This window comes from Leptonychotes weddellii, chromosome 6 (assembly GCF_054177405.1).
Source record: "Leptonychotes weddellii isolate Sample4059 chromosome 6, ASM5417740v2, whole genome shotgun sequence".
In the NCBI taxonomy this organism is placed as follows: domain Eukaryota; kingdom Metazoa; phylum Chordata; class Mammalia; order Carnivora; family Phocidae; genus Leptonychotes; species Leptonychotes weddellii.
In genome coordinates, this window is record NC_138374.1 from 26931744 (window position 1) to 26952313 (window position 20570).

General features: G+C 43.7%; 1 protein-coding gene across 1 annotated transcript in view; it reads left to right on the forward strand.

The window, feature by feature from the left end:
- Positions 1-417: 417 nt before the first annotated feature.
- Positions 418-20570, forward strand: part of HPSE2 (heparanase 2 (inactive)) — a 32448-nt gene continuing 12295 nt past the window's right edge. The window contains exons 1-2 of the mRNA XM_081823660.1: positions 418-810; positions 7760-7906. Of these exons, the coding sequence (XP_081679786.1) occupies positions 602-810; positions 7760-7906 (356 nt within the window). The 5' untranslated portion in view covers positions 418-601. The remainder of the gene's footprint in view (positions 811-7759; positions 7907-20570) is intronic.

The window sequence follows — 20570 nt, forward strand, 5'->3', positions numbered from 1 at the left end:
TTAATCAGTTACAAATGGATGCCAGAATGGTTAAAAGCATCACATTCTTTTAGTTTAGAATTATTCTTTTTATTTTAGAATTATTGAGGATGACCAAGAAGTAGCACCATGGTTTGCAAACATTCTTCTGTTTGTGTTTCTGACTATGGAATTCAGGACCCTGGTCTCTTGCCTGGAGGACCTTCATCCCCCTCCCATCACACTAATAGTCTTTAGTGACAATATTTGGAGGATGACATTGGATTCTTATATTGATGACAATCCTAAAGATTGGAAATCTTCTATTCTACAGTTAAACACAAGTCATAAACCAGTATGAAAGTAAAGTCATAGGAAAAGAAAGTCAAAGATGTAAGGCCCTGATAGGTTATTATTTCATATGTGAAAAACTTTGATTCATTTGTATTGCGTGCCTGTCTGAGTCCACCCTACTTAAATTTCCCTATTTGGTCAGTTGAAAAGGCCACTTTAGACTGTGCCCATTTCATTATCAACCCAAGGTGAGCACCGGATTGGGTTGACAGGCTTACAGGATTAGGGTCTCTTTAGTCATGATTCACTGTACTCCTGGTAAGAAGTGGTTTCTGGCCTGTGTGTTGGTATGTTTACTCAAGATACTCAACATGCTTCTTTCTCTGACTTTCCACCTCTCTATTCTCCTCAGGACTACTGGCTCTCTCTCCTTTACAAGCGCCTGATCGGCCCCAAAGTCTTGGCTGTGCATGTGGCCGGGCTCCAACGGAAGCCACGGCCAGGCCGAGTGATCCGGGACAAACTAAGGATTTATGCACACTGCACAAACCACCACAAGTAAGTCTTCAGAGAGATGTCAGAGGAAGCCACTCCCGAGGGGCTTCAGGCTTCAGGCCCCTCCTAGAATTCCATACCATTTGGGACCCTTGTTAAGACTGACTGTAAACTGCTTCTGGAATCATTATACCTGCTCTTTGCAGGTTTCAAAGGACCTCTGATAAATAGCTTTTTCTCCAAGTGAAACCGTTTTCTCACTCTCAGAGGATTGATGCACAAAAAGTTCATAAAAACACATGCCATTTGTTCATTTACTTCTTCATCCAACAAACTTTTATTGAGCATTTTCTCTGTGCCAGTTGATGTAATGCCCATGAAGCTTTTGTGTGTACCTACCTCTGAACCAAGCTAGAGATATAAAATTTGTTCCTATGATCCAGCAGCTGAGCTTGAGGAAATAAGTCTACATTTCTAAGGTGTATGCTGGAGAGCTCTCCCACTAGAAACCTAGCCCTAGACCTGTGTGTCCCAAGCTGGAAAGCCCAAAGGTAGTCACGCCAGCTTTAGAAACATTTTCAGAATTTCAGAAATCTTTCCAGCTATTTTAAATCTTATGAGGTTAAATAAAATCTAGGCTTCCTTTTTTACAGGGCTGAACTCAGAACAGTGTGGTAATGCGTGGTTATCCTTCTCTTTTTGATCCGAAGCACTGGTTGTCATTGAAGTTGTCTGTAAATAAACAGGAAAAATAATTATCATTAAGTAAATAAGGTGAGGCAGATAAAATTTTAAAACATGAAGATCAGAAGGTAAAAATTGAAAACTGAGCCTAAAGCCAAACCCATCTGACCAAATACGGCTTTCTTACATCACTTCCTGTTTAAGGAGCAGAGTAGGCAGCTCTGAAAAAGAACTCTTTCTCTTAGTGCAGGTGGAGGAGGGGAGGAGGAAGCCAGTGCCTCCAGCCAGACCTTCATTCCGGTGGGCCTATCAGGGGCTGATCATGGGCAATGGATAGCACAAAGAGCTCCAGTGGTCAGGTTACAACAGACGCTCCTTCCCCTTCCTTGATGAGAGAGGAGCCAAGTCAATTAATTTATCATGATAAGATTTTTCAAAGAATCACTCTGAATATAGTGGGGCCAGGGGCCAGTTGTCTTGTCTGTAGATACAAGTGCCTATTGTGGATGAGAGGAGGCTGGTTTGGGCCGAGGCCAGAGGCTTTCAACGTCCCTTTTGCTCATCAGGAAGCTCAATCCAATACCTGACAGAGAGTGACTGCTTTATGGCTTTGGCTGGAGTTATCTGATCACCACACAAGGATACATTGTACTCCTTGTCTCCACCCTGGCCCTGAGGTAACCACTCAAAAGGAGGACCCCCAGCTTCGAGAAAGAAATATTACCCTTGGCACCTTTTGTCTCTGTTGGGAAGCACATCAGTTGTGCCCTTTATACTATCGGTCTGAGGAACCAGGGGGAAAATGTCAGTAGCCATGGGCTTAGCAGGATTTGGGTGTCCTCACAGAGGGCTCCTCACATAGTCTCATCCCATTGCTCATCCTCACATTCTTTGACATGCTTGTCGGGAGTTGTCACTAATATTCTGAACATACCATGAACTCAGGGCCAGTGTCTCATTCATTTTTGTATTCTCGGTATCTAATATGGTGACTGGCATGAAGATCTCAGCAAATGTTGGATGGATGGATGGATGGATGAATGAAGGCAGAAATAGGACATCAAGACCTCACGGATGATTTACAGCTCTCACTCTCTTCCCCTTTGATATCAGCAATCATCCAGAAGGAGGTGGTGTGGTAGAACGGCTAAGAATTCTACCATTCCCTAGCAGGAGAGCTCAAACAAGTTAACCAAAATCATCTGGATTTAATATGCTCTCTAATCACCAGCTCTCTGCTTTCTGTGGGAATTCACTTCAGAACCTCTCTAGGGAAACGGTGCCACTGTGCTTCTGTTAGTAGCACCTCTCTTCCCCATTAAAAAGGGAAGACGAGACTTGACTGATCTCTTGCACATATGGCCATAATGATAATAACAGAGGGGAAGGTCTTTTCGTTCCTATTAGAAAAGTAAGCCCACAACAGATGCACTGAGCTGGCTGGGAATGCCGGTCTCCTCCATGTCTGTGGGTGTCAGGTGCCCCAAATAGGTAGGCACAAAGATAGGACAGGTGTCTCTTCTCCTTCTCCCTGGGAAGCTGTGTGCCCTGTCTGCGCCCCCTCATGATTCACAACAGCCATGAGGAAGCACTACTGATTCACTTAGTTTATTCATGGTCAACAAGCTCAAGGTCACAGAAATGTCCCAGAGTGGGCATGTTGGCTTCACACTGTTCACTCTTGACCAATACTCTGAAAATATATATCCTTGGTCAAAGCAGGGATTGGGTGAGAAAGTATAAACTTACCAGTAGAACAACCCAGAGAGACTGTCTGTTGAAACAACTCCTGCACTCCAGTGTATACTGAGCACTTGCTGTGTGCCAAGCATCTTGCCAGATATCTGCACTTATCATACCGAATTCCAAAAGCTTTATGGTATCACCCCTATATGCAAATAATAACAACATTAATAATGCAAAGATTTTTACACTTGGGAAGAACCCTTCGAGATCTTTTGGCCCAATGTCCAATAAAACAGAATTTTCTTTTACAATCTCCTTGGCAGTTATGCAACCTCTATTTGAATACCTCGCTGCCTTTCATGGCACTCTCTTACATTGTGGTTTGTTTCTGACCTAGGAGAGTGTTGTGTTTTATGATTGATTTAGGATCAAAAGTTTGAAATGCAAACCAACACCAGCAGGTGCTCTGCTGCCTTCTGTTCTAGAGTCAACAAGTCAGGAGCCCGGCAGCATGGCAGTTCTCACCTCAGATCTTCTTGTTCAGAGAACAAATATGTTTTGACTGGGAAACTTTGTCTTTATAAACTATTCTGCTGAAATAATGTATGTTTCTAGGGAGGAGCTGAGGTCCTTAGCCAAGTTCAGAACCAACTGGAACCTGGTGGATATTGAAGCAAAATTGAGCCTTTTGGGGTTCAAGTTTGTTTATTATTGGCAAAACATGACTTCCTGTTTTTTAGAAGAAATCCTTTTAAAGGCTCATAAAAAAGGTTCCTGAGGCTTCTTGGACATCAAATGACTCTTACAAAACAATATTTTGATGAGTTAAGTGTAAATGAATCAGAAACATGTGGATTAAATTTCCCTTAAAATACACAGGGGCTTTGAAATTAGGGGAAAAAATGTTTGGCAAAACATGGCCTGACTTTTACCGAACCCAAAAACTTTGAGTTAGATTTGGGGACAATGGACCAACCCAGTTCTCAAACACATGGACTTTCACTGGAAATGACCATGGATTCCAAAGCACCGTCTTCTATTCCCTTTCCTTGTCTCCCAGCTTCACTGGAGACATTTCTAGAACAGTGACTGTTTTTTTATCTGGAAGTCAAGACGCATCTCTCCATATGATGTCCCCCACCTCTTACATCCAGGATACTCCACTTGGAGCCTCCGTTCCCTGACTCACTTCCTCCTACCCCCTTGGCATCACAGAGAAGATGTCAGGCAGCAAAAGAACAGCCAGAAAGATGAACTCCAGATGCATGGATTCTCTACTGGGGAAGAAGTCTCACCATGAGTGAGACATGGAGTAAGATAGATGTTTTACCAGACAGAAAGGGACATTTACTAAGAGAACCAAAATCCACCTGGACTTGACATCAGAAGATGAGTGATTGCCTGTTAGCCATGCTTTCAGTCAGACCCCATCTTCTTAGGCAACAGATACTCCTCCAAGATTATTTTTTTGTGGGCAGAGAATATATATTCTTCAGAAATCTGGATCTTCGACACAGTGCTTTCAGGTTGGTGCCTACACTCCCGAGCCAAGAATGTATCTTTGCAGCCAAACGACCTCTGCTTAATATCCTTGCCCCTCAGCCAAGCAGGAGAAGGGATGGCTGAGGCAGTCTTCAGTGCCAGTTCCTACCTGAGGAGGCTCCATGAATTCTGTGAGAGCCTCTGCACATGGGTCTCTGAGCTGGCTTTCAGTACCGGTTTTTCTCCCCCAGGGGAACTATGTAAGTGGAAATCAGACCATTGCCAAGCAGCTTGAAAAGACAGCTTTCCCTGCAGCAGTGCTGTGATTTCAGGTCTCCCTCCCACCCACCACTTCCCCACACCCTACCCTTCTCCTCTGCAGTCTCCCAGGGCTAGTTCTGCCCCAGCTCTGCAGAGGGAAAACTGCACGAGGCTCTCCCCCCTCCACTGCTCACCTTTGAGAAGGTTATCTGATGGGAGTTAGCAAAAGAGTTTACCACAGTCTGGCAAAATTGGTACCCATGCATGCTTACTTTTGCTCACACTGAAGCCCAGAGTACCTGTAGTTAATGATGTTTTGCTCAATTTCCTCAGCAAAGCGAAGCTTAAAGCCCACCAATGGAATATAGTTGGTGTTCTTTTACTGACAGTAAATGCTGACACAGGCTAGCGGCATCTTTCTTCCGAGCTCTGGTGACACAAGTCTGCTCAGTAAATGGACATTCTCTTCTGACCTAACTCAGCTGTCTCCAAAAACTACTTCACATGCTTCAGAAGATTAAGAAGGACCAGAGGAGGAGGAACCAGAGAGAAAAGTCATATAATAATTTATCAGAATATCAATGCAGGCATTCAGAAAGCCTTTGAACATAATAATGTGCCCTCCTACAGATGCAAGAAAAATTATCTGACACACAGTCAATGGAATATACTTTGGGAATTCTCCTAACCCTAATGGATTGCTCTAGGCAAGTGGTTTCCAAACCCAACTCATCTACCAAATATCCTAGAAAGATTTACACACACACACACACACACACACACACTCACACTCCTAGCCCCCATCACAAACGAATGGAATCAAAATCTTCAGGATGAGTCCTAGCAACTGTTTTATTAAAAAGCAAAACAACCCAAGTTATCATGTTGACCTGCCCTTAGTCACTCAACTCTTAATTAACACCTTTAGAAGCAGAGGTGAGTGACCCAGAGGCTAAGGGATGCTGTTTCTGCAAGGAATGATATTTTCATCTGGGCAAAGTTGACTTAGAGTTTCTCTGAACTCCTCCTTTGAAGGCAGGACTGGGTCATTTCTTCTGTTTCCTCTCATTAACCCATCCAGATGGGGCCCTAGGGGACCCCTTAGAAACAAAGTCTTTTTTCCTACAAGAAAGAAGGAAATCATTATAGTTTTGTTGATACATGCTGAAAGGCTCTTGCATGTAGGCATATAGTTCTTCCAGGCTTCTGAACATCCTGTGCTGGTTTAAAAGGATTCCAAAATGTGAATAGTTTTATAACCTTGGTGTAGGTAAAACAGCAAAAGCAGAAATAAAAAAGATCAGTAAATTTGACTACCTAAGAGTTTTTAACTTTTATACATCAGAATACAATGTAAACAAACTGAATTGGTCAAAGAAACCTGGGGGAAACTTTGTAACATACATGCAGACAAAGGATCACTATCTTTAATAAATAGTTTTTATAAATCAATAAGAAAATGGGCAAAGGACATGAATAGTCAGTTTACAAAAGAAGGGATGAAATGGCAAACAGGCAAATGAAAACAATGCTGCATCTCAGCATGAATTTTTTTAAAAATACGAATTAATACAACATCGAAATCCCACTATCACCTCTCGGGTTGATAAAGGTATTTTAAAAGGTTAATATCCATTATTCTTAAGAGTATGAGGAAATGGGTGCTCTTATAGATAGCTGAACAGAGCAAACTGGTACAAGCTTTCTAGGCAGTTAACATCAGTGTTAGCAAAATGTGTGTATCAGTCAGGATAGGCAAGGTTATGCCGTGATCATGGAGGACCAACAAATCTCCATGGCTTTCGATAAGAAAGTGTATTTCTCATGCATACTACTGATCTGTCATGGCTCAGCTGTAGCTCTGCTCCAAATCATCTTCATGCCAGGATGCAGGTCAATAGAGTAACCTCTGTCAAGAACATCGTTGGTCTTCTGGCACAGGGAAAAGAGTCATGGCAAAACACAGGCTGCCTCTTAAAACTTCTGCACAGAGATTTTAACATGTCCACCCACATTTCATTGGCCAAAACCAATCGTGTGATCCCTAGGTTTCAACACAGCAAGGACAGAAAATCTTCCCACAGGGAAGGGCATCACCGGGAATGAACCAGAAGATTTGGTTAGGAATCATGCCATGTGCCTTCCCCTAGACCTAATGTGTCCAACTTCCAGGACTTTATCAGAAATAATGGTGACATGCAAAAAGTTTATATAATAGCATTATGTAATTTTGTTATGGCAAATTTTGAAAAAATGTAAGTCTCCAAAGGTAGGGGGTTAACTAAATAAATTATGTTACATTTCTATAATTAAAGAATTTAGCATTCTTCTGTAAGTAGAAGAAAATACAATAACATAATAAGATGAAAATATGTTTAAGATGTTCACGAACTATAAAAACAATGTGGTCTCAATTAGATGAAAACTGAGAAATATATATGTATATGTCAAAGTACTCAGTAAATATTTGAATTAATATTGAATTAATAAACAAAAAATACTGGAAGGATGTTTACCAAAATTTTATCATATCTCAAGATACTTGGATTATGGGAGAATTTTCTTTTTCTTCTTTGTATTTCTCCGTATTTTTCCTTTTTTTCCCCCTGCAGTCAGCATGTTTTATTTTCACACTCAGAAAAAGATATTTTGTTTTCTAAAATCATTGGGATACATTTAAACAAAAACAAAAGGAGTGTGGTAGGAAACGGGTATCTTCTCTGCAAGAAACCACAAACAATAACAAGGCCTTCCTGTCTTTGAAGGTCAGGGGTGGCCAAGAATCATAAAATAAGTGCCCTTTCCTGGGGCAGTCCTGTCTGGTGCAGTCTATAAATTATTTAGCAGCACCTAACTGACAACTTTATGTCCATCTTACCCTTCTCCCTCTCCATCTCAGCCACAACTATGTTCGAGGGTCCATTACACTTTTTATCATCAACCTGCACCGATCAAGAAAGAAAATCAAACTGGCTGGGACTCTCAGGGATAAGCTCGTGCACCAGTATCTGCTGCAACCCTATGGACAGGAGGGCCTCAAGTCCAAGTAAGTGCAGACCAAGAAATAGCTTAAGAGCAATTGCAGCAGGAGCTGGGAAGGGAAGGATCTACTGTCCCTTTCCTGCTGCTAATTCACTCGGGGGCTCAGTGGGATGGAGTCAGAGGACTGCTGACTCCCTTTGGGACCCTTGTCAAGCCCATCCCAGTTCTAGGCTTAGATTCCTCAACTGTAAAGTCAAATGGTAGACAAAATATTTCTCAACAAGGGCATTTTTGGTATCTGGGCAAGACAATTCATTACGAAGAATGATCTCATTTCAAGCTACTTATTTGCATCCTGGGTCCCTGCCCACTAAATGTCAATAGCACCCCCTAGTCATGTGACAACCGAAAACCCTGGGGGTTGAGAGCCATGCCCCTTTCAGCTGTAACATTCTGTAATGCTATAACTCCGTTTGTCAGCATCTACAAACCTCATGGGGACAAAGGGTTCAAAGTTCAGAGATCAAGAGTCTATGCTGCCCCTAAATTTATAACTTTGGACACATAACCTCTTGGATCTTAAGTTTCCTTATCTGAACATTAGAAGAGACATTATATTCTGGGGGCTCTGTGACTCCCTCAAACTCTATAAATATATGATTCTGTGATACTCCCTACCTCCCTCGGTCTTTACCAGAGACTGTTGACAACACTGACCTCTACCAAGAGAAAGCAGCTCTAGGCCACAGGGAGAAGAGCCTGGTCAGCTCCCGAATAAGGCCTCCCAGGAAGGGTATGGGACACTGTACAGACTGGGAGTATTCCTATTCCATTTTTAATGTTTACCAAGTTTAACAAAGCTGTAAACTTGGAGCAGGTGGCTTGCACTCCCACAGCTGCCCACAACTATTTGCGCTATAATTGTTCGCTATTTCACAGCAACCTTGGTGGCTTGCATTTGGCTTCCAACTGTATGTGCAATGGGAACAAAACACAATCTGGGAAGTGACTTACTGAGTCTCTTTAGCCCACCCTAGATCTGTATTTTCAGTCTTGGTTCACATACTCTTTTCTCTGGCTACATGTACTTTTCTTTCCCCTCAATCCTACCTGTATTAGGAGACTCTCTTGAGTATTTTATCCCATCTCTATTTACCAGTCATTCATGACTAGTGTGCTGAATTCCTGGTCTTTATCTTAGGCAGGAGAACCAGTTCTGGTCCCAGCTTCACTAAATAATTGTTTGACCTGGGTAGATCCTTCAATCCTAATCCCTTGGCCTCAGTGTTCTTACCTGCAAAATTCAAGAGTTGCTTTATGTTTGGCAGGGTCCCTTCCAGCTCTGAAGTTCTCATCCTGGGTCTGATTCTCTGAGGATCCTATGAGTATGTTTAAATTTCCCACTGCCATTCACTAGTGACCCGCAAAGTCATTTCTGGCAGAAGGGCTGACACCTTAAGCAGTGACTGTGATCGTTCAGGGTCCTCTGGAGCCAGAGATTAGGAGCTGAGCCTGCCCAACGTTGAGAAGACCATGTGTACTGTGTGGAAGGAACCGGCCAAATGCCTTAGTCTAACGGGCCACTTGCTGGCTGTGTGTCCCTAAGCAAATTACATAATCTCTATAATACAGTCTCAGTTTCTTCATCTCATGAGGAGAGGAGTAAACAAGGTAATCCAAGTAAAGTTCTTGCCACATAGTAGGTGTGCAGTAAATACCCATTGCCTTCCTTTTCCTCAACTCGGGACTTTAGCTGGCTGGGGAGGAAGAGGGAAACAATTGCTCTCTTTCTAACATCTCTAAGATGTTCTTCCAAAGCAGAGTCTTCTCGGATTTTTAAGATAATGTGTTGCTAAGACACTTGTTAAGATTATAATAAAAATGGTATAAATGCAAAACCATGAAACAGGAGGAGATGTAGTCAGAGGGTAGCATCATTTTATGAGTTTGTTCCCCCACCAACCAAGGGCATGGGCCTCCAATACTGTTTACTCCACTCTATGCCCCTGCCTCCAGGATTATTCCCCTGACACTTGAACCTGGCCACACCTTGGCCCCTCCTGCCTATACCTGTCCATCAGAGTGACTGAGATGACTCCCCCTGGCTACTCATATGCCGTATGTTCCAATTATGCTGTCTTGTACCTCACCTTGTCACCATCGCAGTGAGAAGTTGTGTTATGGTTTTGTTGAGAATGTCAGAGAGGGACAGGGAAAAAGAGAATTTCATTCCACAGGGGTCCTGAAGAGGGATTTGGTAATGGCCACTGAGATCAAATAACAATGTTATACACTCAGAAGAAGAGGGAGCCAGAATCAGAAGGCCTGCCTATGAATCCAGTTGCTTCCATTTACTCGTGTGGACAAACCTCGGCTCCCTTACCTGTCAGATGGGGTGATTGTGAGAATCAAATTAGAGCATGTGGGTGAAATACAGCTTTCTACAAGTGAAAATTTCACACACCCATGCATACGCATATGTATATAAGTAGAAATACAGACAGGCACATATGACATTACATATGTCATCTTAAAGAGAGTTTTGGATTGGAAGTCAGGAGAACTGGACTCCAGCTCTAATCCTGCCCTTACTTCACTGTGGAGCTTTGAGCCCTTCACTTAGTTCTCTAAGCCTGTTTCTGTCCTGTAAACTACTGCTAATGTGACACCTCTCCCGTTCTAGACCCCCGTGGCTTGGACCCTGTGTTGCGCCATCTTGTACTGTAAGCCCCCAGCAGAGGCTGTTGTGCATACGTTCAGCGCCCCCAGCGCTCTGCTCAGTAACTACAAATGCGTGCAGGAGCCCTCGGTGGTTCTGAGATGGGGGTCTCACAGGAAGGGTATGGTTTTGGTGAAGCAGACTGTGCAGGAAAGGATGAAAGGAAATGCAAGGAAGTGATTTCAGCCTTTGGTGTCTCCTTCTCTGTTTTATAAGCCTCTGGGGCCAGATTCTGTGTGTCTGCTAGTTCCTCGCTGCAGCCTGGAGCCATATTAGCTCAGAAGAGGATGGAAAGCTCTGGGAGCTGAGAAACCTGTAATTGCTCTTGTCTGGAGGAACCAGAAAGAGGAGATAGAGCAAGTCAGTGTGCCATTCAAGCCACCAGTTAGACATTTTGGCCTGGCGTTACAGGAGTAGAGAGATGCCAGCAAACCTTTATGACTGGTTGAGAACAAGGGGGTAATTCTTATTCTCTTGGAGTTGTCAGCAGGGCTGGGTATATTTGAAATCTCTGGAAAGGTATCTTCATGAGATCTCGGGCTCAAGAATGTCAGGCATCGCACACGAAGCCCCCCTAGGGCCACTAATCAGGCACAGTCTGGGCATCCGAGTCCACAAATGAAGGTTCTTGTTTGTCATTTCAGTAAGTGAGCCAATCATTAGATCCACCACTTGAGTCTCAACTCTCCAAGTGAGAAATAGTTCCCATTCTTGGAATCAGACAAAAGGTGGGTGCCCTATCTACCCTATAGGATAGGAGAAGGGAAGCTTCGAAAATTGCAATGTGTACAAGAGGACGGGGTTCTGTGTCTAGAATACATATTCCATAAGGAATGGCTGAAGGTAATAGGGAGATTTCATTCAGAGAGGAAAAGTAAGGCAAGTCGTGAAGACTTTCTTCCGATACTTCAAGGACTGTGAAGTGAAAGAAAATAGATTTAGCCTAGATCCTCTAAAGTGACAGCAAACCAGGGAGTGCAATTTAAAAGAGAAAGATTTTACCACAAAAAGAACTCATTTTCCAAAGGCTTGTCTGGCTTGACTGAGGACAGGGTTGTTAGGAGGTAGCCTATTACTCAGAGGGTGAGTGGCCATGGCCAACCCAGAGGGGCCCCACGTTTCTCACTCAGTAGGCGGGTGAGCTAAAAGAGTTCTGCTTCCCATTGAACTCTAAAATTCGTTTATTCTCTTCCATTGTCCTTCCCCCACTTCCACTTCATTTTTGGAGTCTATGGTCAACAGCCAAGTAGCTTCTTCAGGCCACTAAAAGGCCACACAAAGAGGATGTGCTGTAAGAGGACGTGGCAGTAATATTGGGCTAGTTTTTCTCCAGAAAATCTCCATCTGCAAATCCATCCTCTGTCCTGTTCCCTGGTTTCTCACCTTCCTGGAAGGAAAACTGACCATTTACACCCAAGACAATAATAGTTCCCATTCTAGATAAGTCAAAGAGAACCTTTGTGGCATCTCCATCATCCACAACAGAAAGAATCTGCCCAATGCCTGATGTGATCACGAATCAATGAGCATTGTCCTCTAGGGAATCGGTTCTACCCAAGACATAAATATCTCCAGTATCTTCCAACAAACAGGGAAACAACATGAAGCTGGGCCAAAGAAGTTAACTTGCATCAAAAAACAGGACTAAAAACATGTTTTAGGGAAAAGTCAAACCAAGAGCAGGTGTTTGCTCACATCCCAGTGTCCTGCCCTATGTGTCTCATTTGATTCCATTTGAAGGGAAAACTGTCAAAAATTAGAAAAGAAGGAAACAACCTTCATCACATTGACTGTTCTATTCTGACACAGTAACCTGAGGGAATCACCAGCTGCTAAGAATCCTGGGGCAGAATAACATTTTGAAGTGATCTGCTTCATTCTCCCTACCCTTAGAGAGCCTGTGGCAAAGCCATATGGACTAGAAGATGCTCTAGGTTTAAAGACCTCTGGGGAAGGAGTGCCCACAACTTCAATCCTGTCTAAACACTTAATTTTATAAGAACACTGTGGCCCACTGTGGCTGGGACTTTATAGATAATAGAGAGCTTTAAGAGCCATTATCTCATTTGACCCTCTGAATAGCACCAAGAAGAAAGTAGAACAATCCCTGCCTCTCTCACACATTAGAGTTGGAGAAACCGAATCTTAGAGCATTAAGTGACTTATTCAAGAGTCACACAACTATTATGTGATAGAGCTAGAGAGTATCTAGGACCCAATTTTCCTGGCCCCAAATCCAATGCACTTTCCTCAACACTGTGCTACCCCAATAGTCCAGCAATATAAAATTATAATGACGTACTGACAAACATTCAGTACGGATCACTGAACCCTATCACGATACTATCTGCTTTCATTTCATCATAGGCTGATCACAGAATGAATGTGAAGAACATCAGGTTACTCAGCAATGTTCTCTCCTCTAGGCTAACTTGCCTCTGTTCCATTAACTTTTCTTCACAAGTCCTAATTTCAGAGCCTTCTTAAAAATTCTTCTCTGAGAAAGATTCTTTTTCCCAGTCATATAGAATTTTAATAAAAGCTTTTTTTTTCTCAGCAAAATTGGGGATTTCCCTTCTGTTTCCTCTATGCTCTTCTCAGACAAAAGGATTATTAAATACCAGCAGTGACTATAAATTGGTTTAATTTGAAGACTATAAAAATCAATTTTGCCTAGTATACTCTGACCCTATACATAGAGGTACTGCTAGCTAGCTCGCCTTCCCCTTCTGGAGTGCAAGCCCGGAGTTACATCTCTGAGGGAAAGATGCTGGCACGTGAGCCTTCTCACATGTCTTCATGCATTCATCACCTTTTATTGAGATCCTACTTTGTGCCACACATGACTTGTTCCCCTTCAGCAGCCTAACATGCAGTGGCAACTAATGTAGCTGAAATTTTAAATGAATTATAGTCCCATAACTATAAAGAGCCAGAATCCCAAGTAGACAAATTAGGGGAAAACGTCTGAACATGAAGTTCAATGTGAATGCTTTATCTCAGAATGTCTCTTGATCTTCCTCATGCCAACCCACGTCATCAGTAGCCTTCAAAATCTATTCAATGTGGAGTGTTAGGGGAAGAGAAGGAAGGGGATTCTGAGGTCCCTGTCCTCACGGAGTTCATCTCTGTTATTAGAACAAACAACCAACAGGGAAGCAGCTTGTGGGTGGTGCATGAGAGAGGTGTGGAGTATTTCTGCTTCAGGGCTAATACATTCCATATTAAATGTTTACATTTCATATCTGCACGAGCTTCTCCTTCAGCTGCCGTGATGTTAGCTGAAAGAAACTTAAGGTTCCTATGAACCTAGAATCTTATTGCCTATTCTGTGAAGAAACGAACATATTTTTTTCTTTTCTGCATACTGCTTATTTTTTACATCTCTCCGGGATGTGACTTTTGCTTTGATTTTACCCTCATTAAATCCCATATCAAAGAGAAACATTGGCATCTAACTGCATGCCTTTAGAAGGGTGTCATTTGATGTTAGCCAAACAGAATAGTTCTGAAAATACTCAAGTTAACTCTCAGGTGTTAAGACTTTAAAAATATCTTCGTGTCCCTTTTGGAACAGAGCACATTATGATACTTCATCTCCAGATTCAGAGGTTGGCGAGTGTGAGGGCTGAACTGGCCGCCATCTGACCTACCACAGTCTCTCTCTAAAGATGACTAGAAGCACCACATTTATTTTTGGACATGGACAGATCTGGGAAAAGGAACTTGGGGAAAATTCTTAACCTTAAGAATTCTATACCGAGACTTCTCACTCACATGCTTAAAAACAAAAACTGAAGACCTACTTTCTAGGACCAAAGGGCCATTATTCCACTTACCTCAGCAGACTCAAGACATGTAAGTGTGTAAGTTCCACACTGCTGATATTAGTTGGTACCTGGAGTTTTTGAACTCTGTTTGACCAGACCCACTCCCTGCAGGTTTCCATTATCTCCACTTGTCTGGGATCGTTTAAATTAGTTTCTTAAAATAAACCACGTTATGAAAGTTCTACAGTTATTAAAAGATGACTTTATAGAGGAAAAATTTGAGAGTACTCTTAGCAGTCAAGAAGCTTCCTCTAGAACATCCCTGACAGAAAACCCATCAGCTTCTGTTTGATGAGACTGCTCATGTCATGAGTCAGCCCACTCTGGGACTCATGGGACAGCTCTGATTGTAGGAAAGATCCTCCTCGTATGTGGCCAAAGTGTGTTTTCTTCCATTTCTCCCCTTGCTTTAGAAAAATTAAGCAGAGTAAATCTATGCCTTCTTCATAATAATTTTTCAGTGTCTCCCCATAGAGTTGTACTCCCCAAGCTAAACACTCAACTCCTTCAACCATTCCTCCAATGGCCTGGTTTCCAGATTGCTCACTATTCTGTTCACCTTGGAATCCATTGAGCTATAGAACCTTATCTCCTATTATTAACTGTTCAATTTTCTTACCTCAGACAAGCTCAGTTGTGCAGGTCTGAGCAGGAGTAGGAAGTGTGAGCATTTTGTTATTCCAATTTACCTTACCGACACAGAGCAGTCATATTTTTAAATCTTTGCCAACTTCATAATGAAAAATAATACTCTCATCTTAATTTGTATTCTTTGAGTATTAGCGGGGTTGAAAATTTTTCATGTCTCTTAGTATTCCTTTTAGGCATTTTCTATGTCTTTTGCTTATTTTTCAATTGGATTGTTACCTGTTTTTTTAATGATTTGTAAGGTTTTTTTAACATGAGGCAATTTCCCCTTTGCTACCTATCAGATATGTTAAAATATTTCTCCCAGTATTTTATTTACTATTGTTCCAACTATTTCATTTTTAGGGTATTATCTTGACATATAGAAGTATTCCCTTTTTATGTAGTTAAATCTATATATCTTTTGCTTTGTAGTTTCTTCCATTCCACTTATATGTCTATGTATTTATAGTCCCCAAATCAGATAAATATGTATCTTCATTTTCTTCTAGTTTCTTTTTTGTTTCATTTTTTCTATTTATTTCTTTAATGCCTCTGGAATGTGTTTTGATATTCTGTAAGAGGTAAGGACCGTCCATAGTGCTATTGGAGCTGAAAGTGCGTGCGGAAGCTGTCTACCCACACAGGGCTTCAGGTGCTGGTTTTAAAAAGTCAGGGGAAAAAAGGATCCTTTTTTTTAAAAGCAAACATTAGAATGGAGACCTCTTTTACCTGGAGGAAAAGGCCCTGCTGTGCAGACACAACCCCCTTATCTGCAGCCCTGTTAGCAGGGCACCGAAAGCCCCCCAGGAGGAAAGATAAGACACAGAGGCTGGAGCACTGGTGGCAAGGAAGGTGTGTGGGCCTGGGCAGATCTACGAGCTGGTGGCGAGTGAGCAGGAACATGCAAGCTCCTGTTCCAGGTGAAAAAGTCTGAAATGGACACTGTGAAAGTAGAAATGTAAATATATATGAGTACATATATTTATAAAAATACTTACATGTAAGGCTCTGAGTCAGTCTGTAGAAAAACTATAGAGAAGTAACTATATAGAGAGATGAGCCTTACACATCTCTAGTTAATGTAAGCTTACTACTCGCTGAAACTTAGAGAATTTGGATTCTTTTCGCCCTTGTGCTCATTTCAGGGTGTTCTGTGGTTCAAAAAGAGATAGTAGCCATAACCAACATATATAACATGATCTGAGTAAATAATTATATACATATCTGGAAAATGCAGTGAAGGTACTGAATGACATATTTAATCCCCTTGGGTTCCTCTTGCCTGGAAAGAGTTTGAACCACCTTTGGTCCGCAGGGAACTCTCTGTGCCACAGCGCAGGACCTGAGAGAAACCAAAATGCCTTGAGAACTTGCCCTTCAAGAAAAGGACAGAGTTCTTCTTTTTACTGTTAAAGAGAAATGCAGAGTTCGTTATCTACACAAATGCTTCATCTGATTCGGTTCTTAATTCATCCTGGGAAGTGCTACACACACGCTTCCCTGTGTGTTCTGAGGAGCATGATCATCTCCTTGGTGGACACACGGGAGGGGAGACATGAAGGGAAGCAGTTCTCTTGAAAGAGCAAAGATGCTCACTTCAGACTAGTCAAAAAAACTTGCCTTTGAAAAGTTCACATCTTACTTTTAGTTTAAAAAAATGTGGCCTCTTGACATGGTACTCCAAAACAGTAAGGAAAGCTCTTCTTATTCAAAATCACTTCAGAATGTGACAGTTAGAAAGCTGTTTGAGTCCCGTCCACCCCCAGCTGCAAACCTGTGCCCACTCCCTCTCCTAGCCCTGGTGCTCATCCATGGCTGTGCGGTGAAGCCCCTGGGAGCTTTAAAAAGCCCTGTGCCCAAGCCACACCCCAGACCAATTAAACCAAAATTTTCTGGGCTGGGACCCAGGCACCAGTATTTTTAAAGCTCCCCAGGAGATTCAAATATGTGGCCGCAGTTGAGAACCGTTGTGGCTCCAGAAAACGCTGGAGCAATATCCCAGCTGATTTGCATCTCTGATTTCACCCAGATTCTAGTCTTCATCTAGGCACTAAGCCATTTTGCCAAAGGTGCGAACATACCATGAGCCCCTGGGAGTTCTCTATGACTAAGTGGAAGGATGTGTACGGCTCCCCAAAGGTTTTATTGTTCATTTTGTTTTAACTCCCAGATTAGTAATGTATAGATCGCTGTGCAGATTAGAAGATTATAAAATGCTTTTATACTTTACAGTGACTTGCCATCTTAAACCAAGATGTTTAGGAATTCAAGGTTTTCACTTTGCACTCGGGGTTGTTTTCTGAGAGTTTTTCATTTGCTCTCAGCTTCAGAATACATTTTCTTGCAGCTCACTCCCAGCAGCAGGAACCTCTCTGCACAACTGTCCATCAAGGCTGTGGTCTCTCTTCCCCACCTTCACTCACTTGGGGACTCTCTCTGCAGGCAGAGATTTCCATTCTCTTCCAGAAAACCCAGATGAAACACTGGTAAATGAGTACTTTAGGCTAAAGCTCACGTGTTTCCAAGCAGTTGATTCTAAACTGAGGGGCAAGGAAGCAGAATATGCAGTTCTGCTGGATTGAGAAGAAATGGCCCTTGTCTTCTCCTTTCTCCACACCCTCCAGAGGCTGCGGTTTGGGTGGCAGACAAACGCAAGCCACAGGGAACTGTAAAGTCTTAATCCAGCTTGTCCCTATGGCAGGGCCTGGACGCTGAATCAGTATTTCTTTGGCTGCCAAGCATCAGGAAGCCCGCGACGACATGTAGCTTATTCCAGATGAGGGGCCTGGAGCCCTGAACTGTGGACCAGCTGCCCAACACCAAGTCATTTGGCGGTCTACCTCTTCCCTGCTCATCTTTGCAAGAATGATTCAGGGTCACCGCACACTTTGCATTTTGACATCTGTGGGCCCTGGAACAGAGCCCGTGCCACCTGGGATGTCTTACTTTTCATTTTTGAATATACAGTGCACCTGATATTATAGGGAGCACTTTATCAAAATCCCATAAAACCAAGATATGTATCCTTTGATTTAACATATTTGAGTAGGTATCCAGGGAGCCGTGACTTCAAAATGATGGAACTAATTTTGGGTGTGGCTTCTGGACTTTATCTTATACTTTTACAGATGGAAAACCCATCGGCGCACCTGTGCGCGGGCATATGCCCGCAGCTGCCCTCTTACCAGACTCTGTTCATCCCACCTGCAGACTGTCCGTAAGGGAGATGGCTTGTCACCCCCACATGGCCTCCTCCAGCTCCACACAGTTAGGGCTGGGGGAACCTGATATCTCCCCACAGAGGATACTTTAAGACAAGAAGACAAAACAGACCACAGAGGGTAAATATAGGAGAGGGGAATGTAAGGAGGGAAGAGATGCATTCTAACCTGGCAGTCTGGGAAGTCTGCAGGGCTGAGGGCCATTGAACAGGAGCTGGAAGGATGAGAGATACACCTAGGAAATGCTAGACCGAAGGAGATTCCAGGCAGTGGGATGAGCTTACTAAAGGTTCAGAAGTACAAAAGTTCAAGGCCCATTTTGTTTGAAGGGAGTGGGTAGTGGCAAATCATTTTACATGATTGGAATATAAATGCTTTGGAGGGTGAGGAGAGAGGCCACAAAAATACACTAGTGCCAGAACACAGAAGGCCTCAAGATCCAGGCTGAGAAGTGTGTTTTTCCTTTTGTCTCTCTTCTTGTGTAATGTAGTAATTATAGTGTGTCTGACCACACATTTGTATGTTTCTGGGTTTCAGTCTTCATGGGTAAGGACTACGTCTGCTACAATTGAATTGTACAACACAGAGAACACTAGGGATATGAGTAATGCCCCTTATACACCACTCATGAATGTCCAAGATCATAGCACCAATTCTTTACAATGGGAAGGGAACAGAGTTAACCACATGTTAAAGTCTCTCCATGGTTTTTATAGCTGGTTCCTATTGTGTCCTGTGGTTTGAGAGTGATATGCCTATGACATGGAGCTTTGAGATGGTCGCAGAATCAAATTTTCTTCCCAAACTGCCCCCAGATGATTTCCTCATCTGTTGGGAATTCACAATATCAGTATAAATCCAGGTTCCTTAGCTGGGCTCTCATCTTGTCTGCCAAATGTGCTAAGTTATTTTAAGCCATTAGAAGCACATGGTAGAATCCCATTATGGCTTGGACCATTATTACACAGACTTGGATAGAACACAGATCAAATCATGACCCCCAAACCTAACTGCAAACAGGAAAAGCCTGTATCTCTAACAACTTGCCTATATAATCCCCCAGCTCTGCTTGCATGAAGGAGTCCTAGGGTTTGCTCCGTGACACAGAAGCTAGATCAAAACTCCTCATTGTTTCATTATGCCCCTCAGAGAATAGGATGAAGGGCACATGATCTCCTCAGCCTCAAAGGGTCTCGTGGCCAGGAACCTCATGTATGATGTGGGCTCCTGGAGGCGGGAGAGGAACAGGAAGGCTTCATCTCCATTTGCTCTCTCTTGTACAGTCTCCTCTCAAACAATAGAGGAAGGGGTTGGAGCGTGCAATCAGGATAACTCCTAGAGAGATTGACTGAGTGGAATGCAACCAACATTAATTAGAACTACCCTCGTAAGCAAGAAGGCACTGAACCACATGCTATTGAAAATTAAGAAATGCAAACAGTTCGGTCTAGCCTGCAAAATGACTCCAGCACACAGATAAAATAAAGCTGAGCAGGACGAGTGCTAAAGAGGGAGCTGCAAGTAATATGCCTGTCTTGCAGCTGGGGCTATCAGCTAAGGCCCTGTGAAGGAGGCCACATCCAATGGGGCCCGGAGAGAAGAGTAGACTTCTACCAGATTCCAGGCAAGGCAAAAAGCACAGAGGAGAAAAGCTTCAGGACACGCTTGGAAGTAATCCTCCCCACGACCCCTGAGGCAGGAGCACCCCTGAGAGGGTAATGAGCATCCTCTGCTCCAGCTGGGCTAGTGAGACCAGGCGACACTAACCTGCGGCCACTCCGGAGCGGCCCTCGTCAGCGGGGTAGCGCTCACTCCTGGCCATTTCAAAGGAACTTCCTTTCTAAGCTACCCCAGCTGCACAGCCTCTCCCGGAGCAGGGGAGAGGAGCAAGGCCCCTCTGTCCTCAAACCCTCCAGGCTCTAACCTGCCCCTGACCCGGAGAAGGGCCGGGCAGCTGCACAGACCAGCTTCCTAACTCAGCGAGGGGGCCGCGAGGGGGCCGCCGGGCCTCGGGGGCCTGTAAAGCGCACACAGGTGCGCGGCCGGGGACCGGGCCGGGAGAGCGGGGCGCCGGGTCACGCGGGGCGCCCCCCGCACCTGCGCCGACCCCCGCCCTGCACGCTGGCCGAGAAGCCCGCACCCTGGCGGGAATCGAAACCCGGCTGCGCAGGTTTCCCTAATATTGGCCACATTCAGGGGGGCCCCCTGCCCAGTGGACCGCAACGCAGTTTTTGCTGGGATCTGACTGACCCTGCGGTGACCCTGCGGTTTGTTCCTCCGGGAGGCCAAGCGCAGGAACCTCTGCCCGCCCCCGTCTGCCGGCCCTGC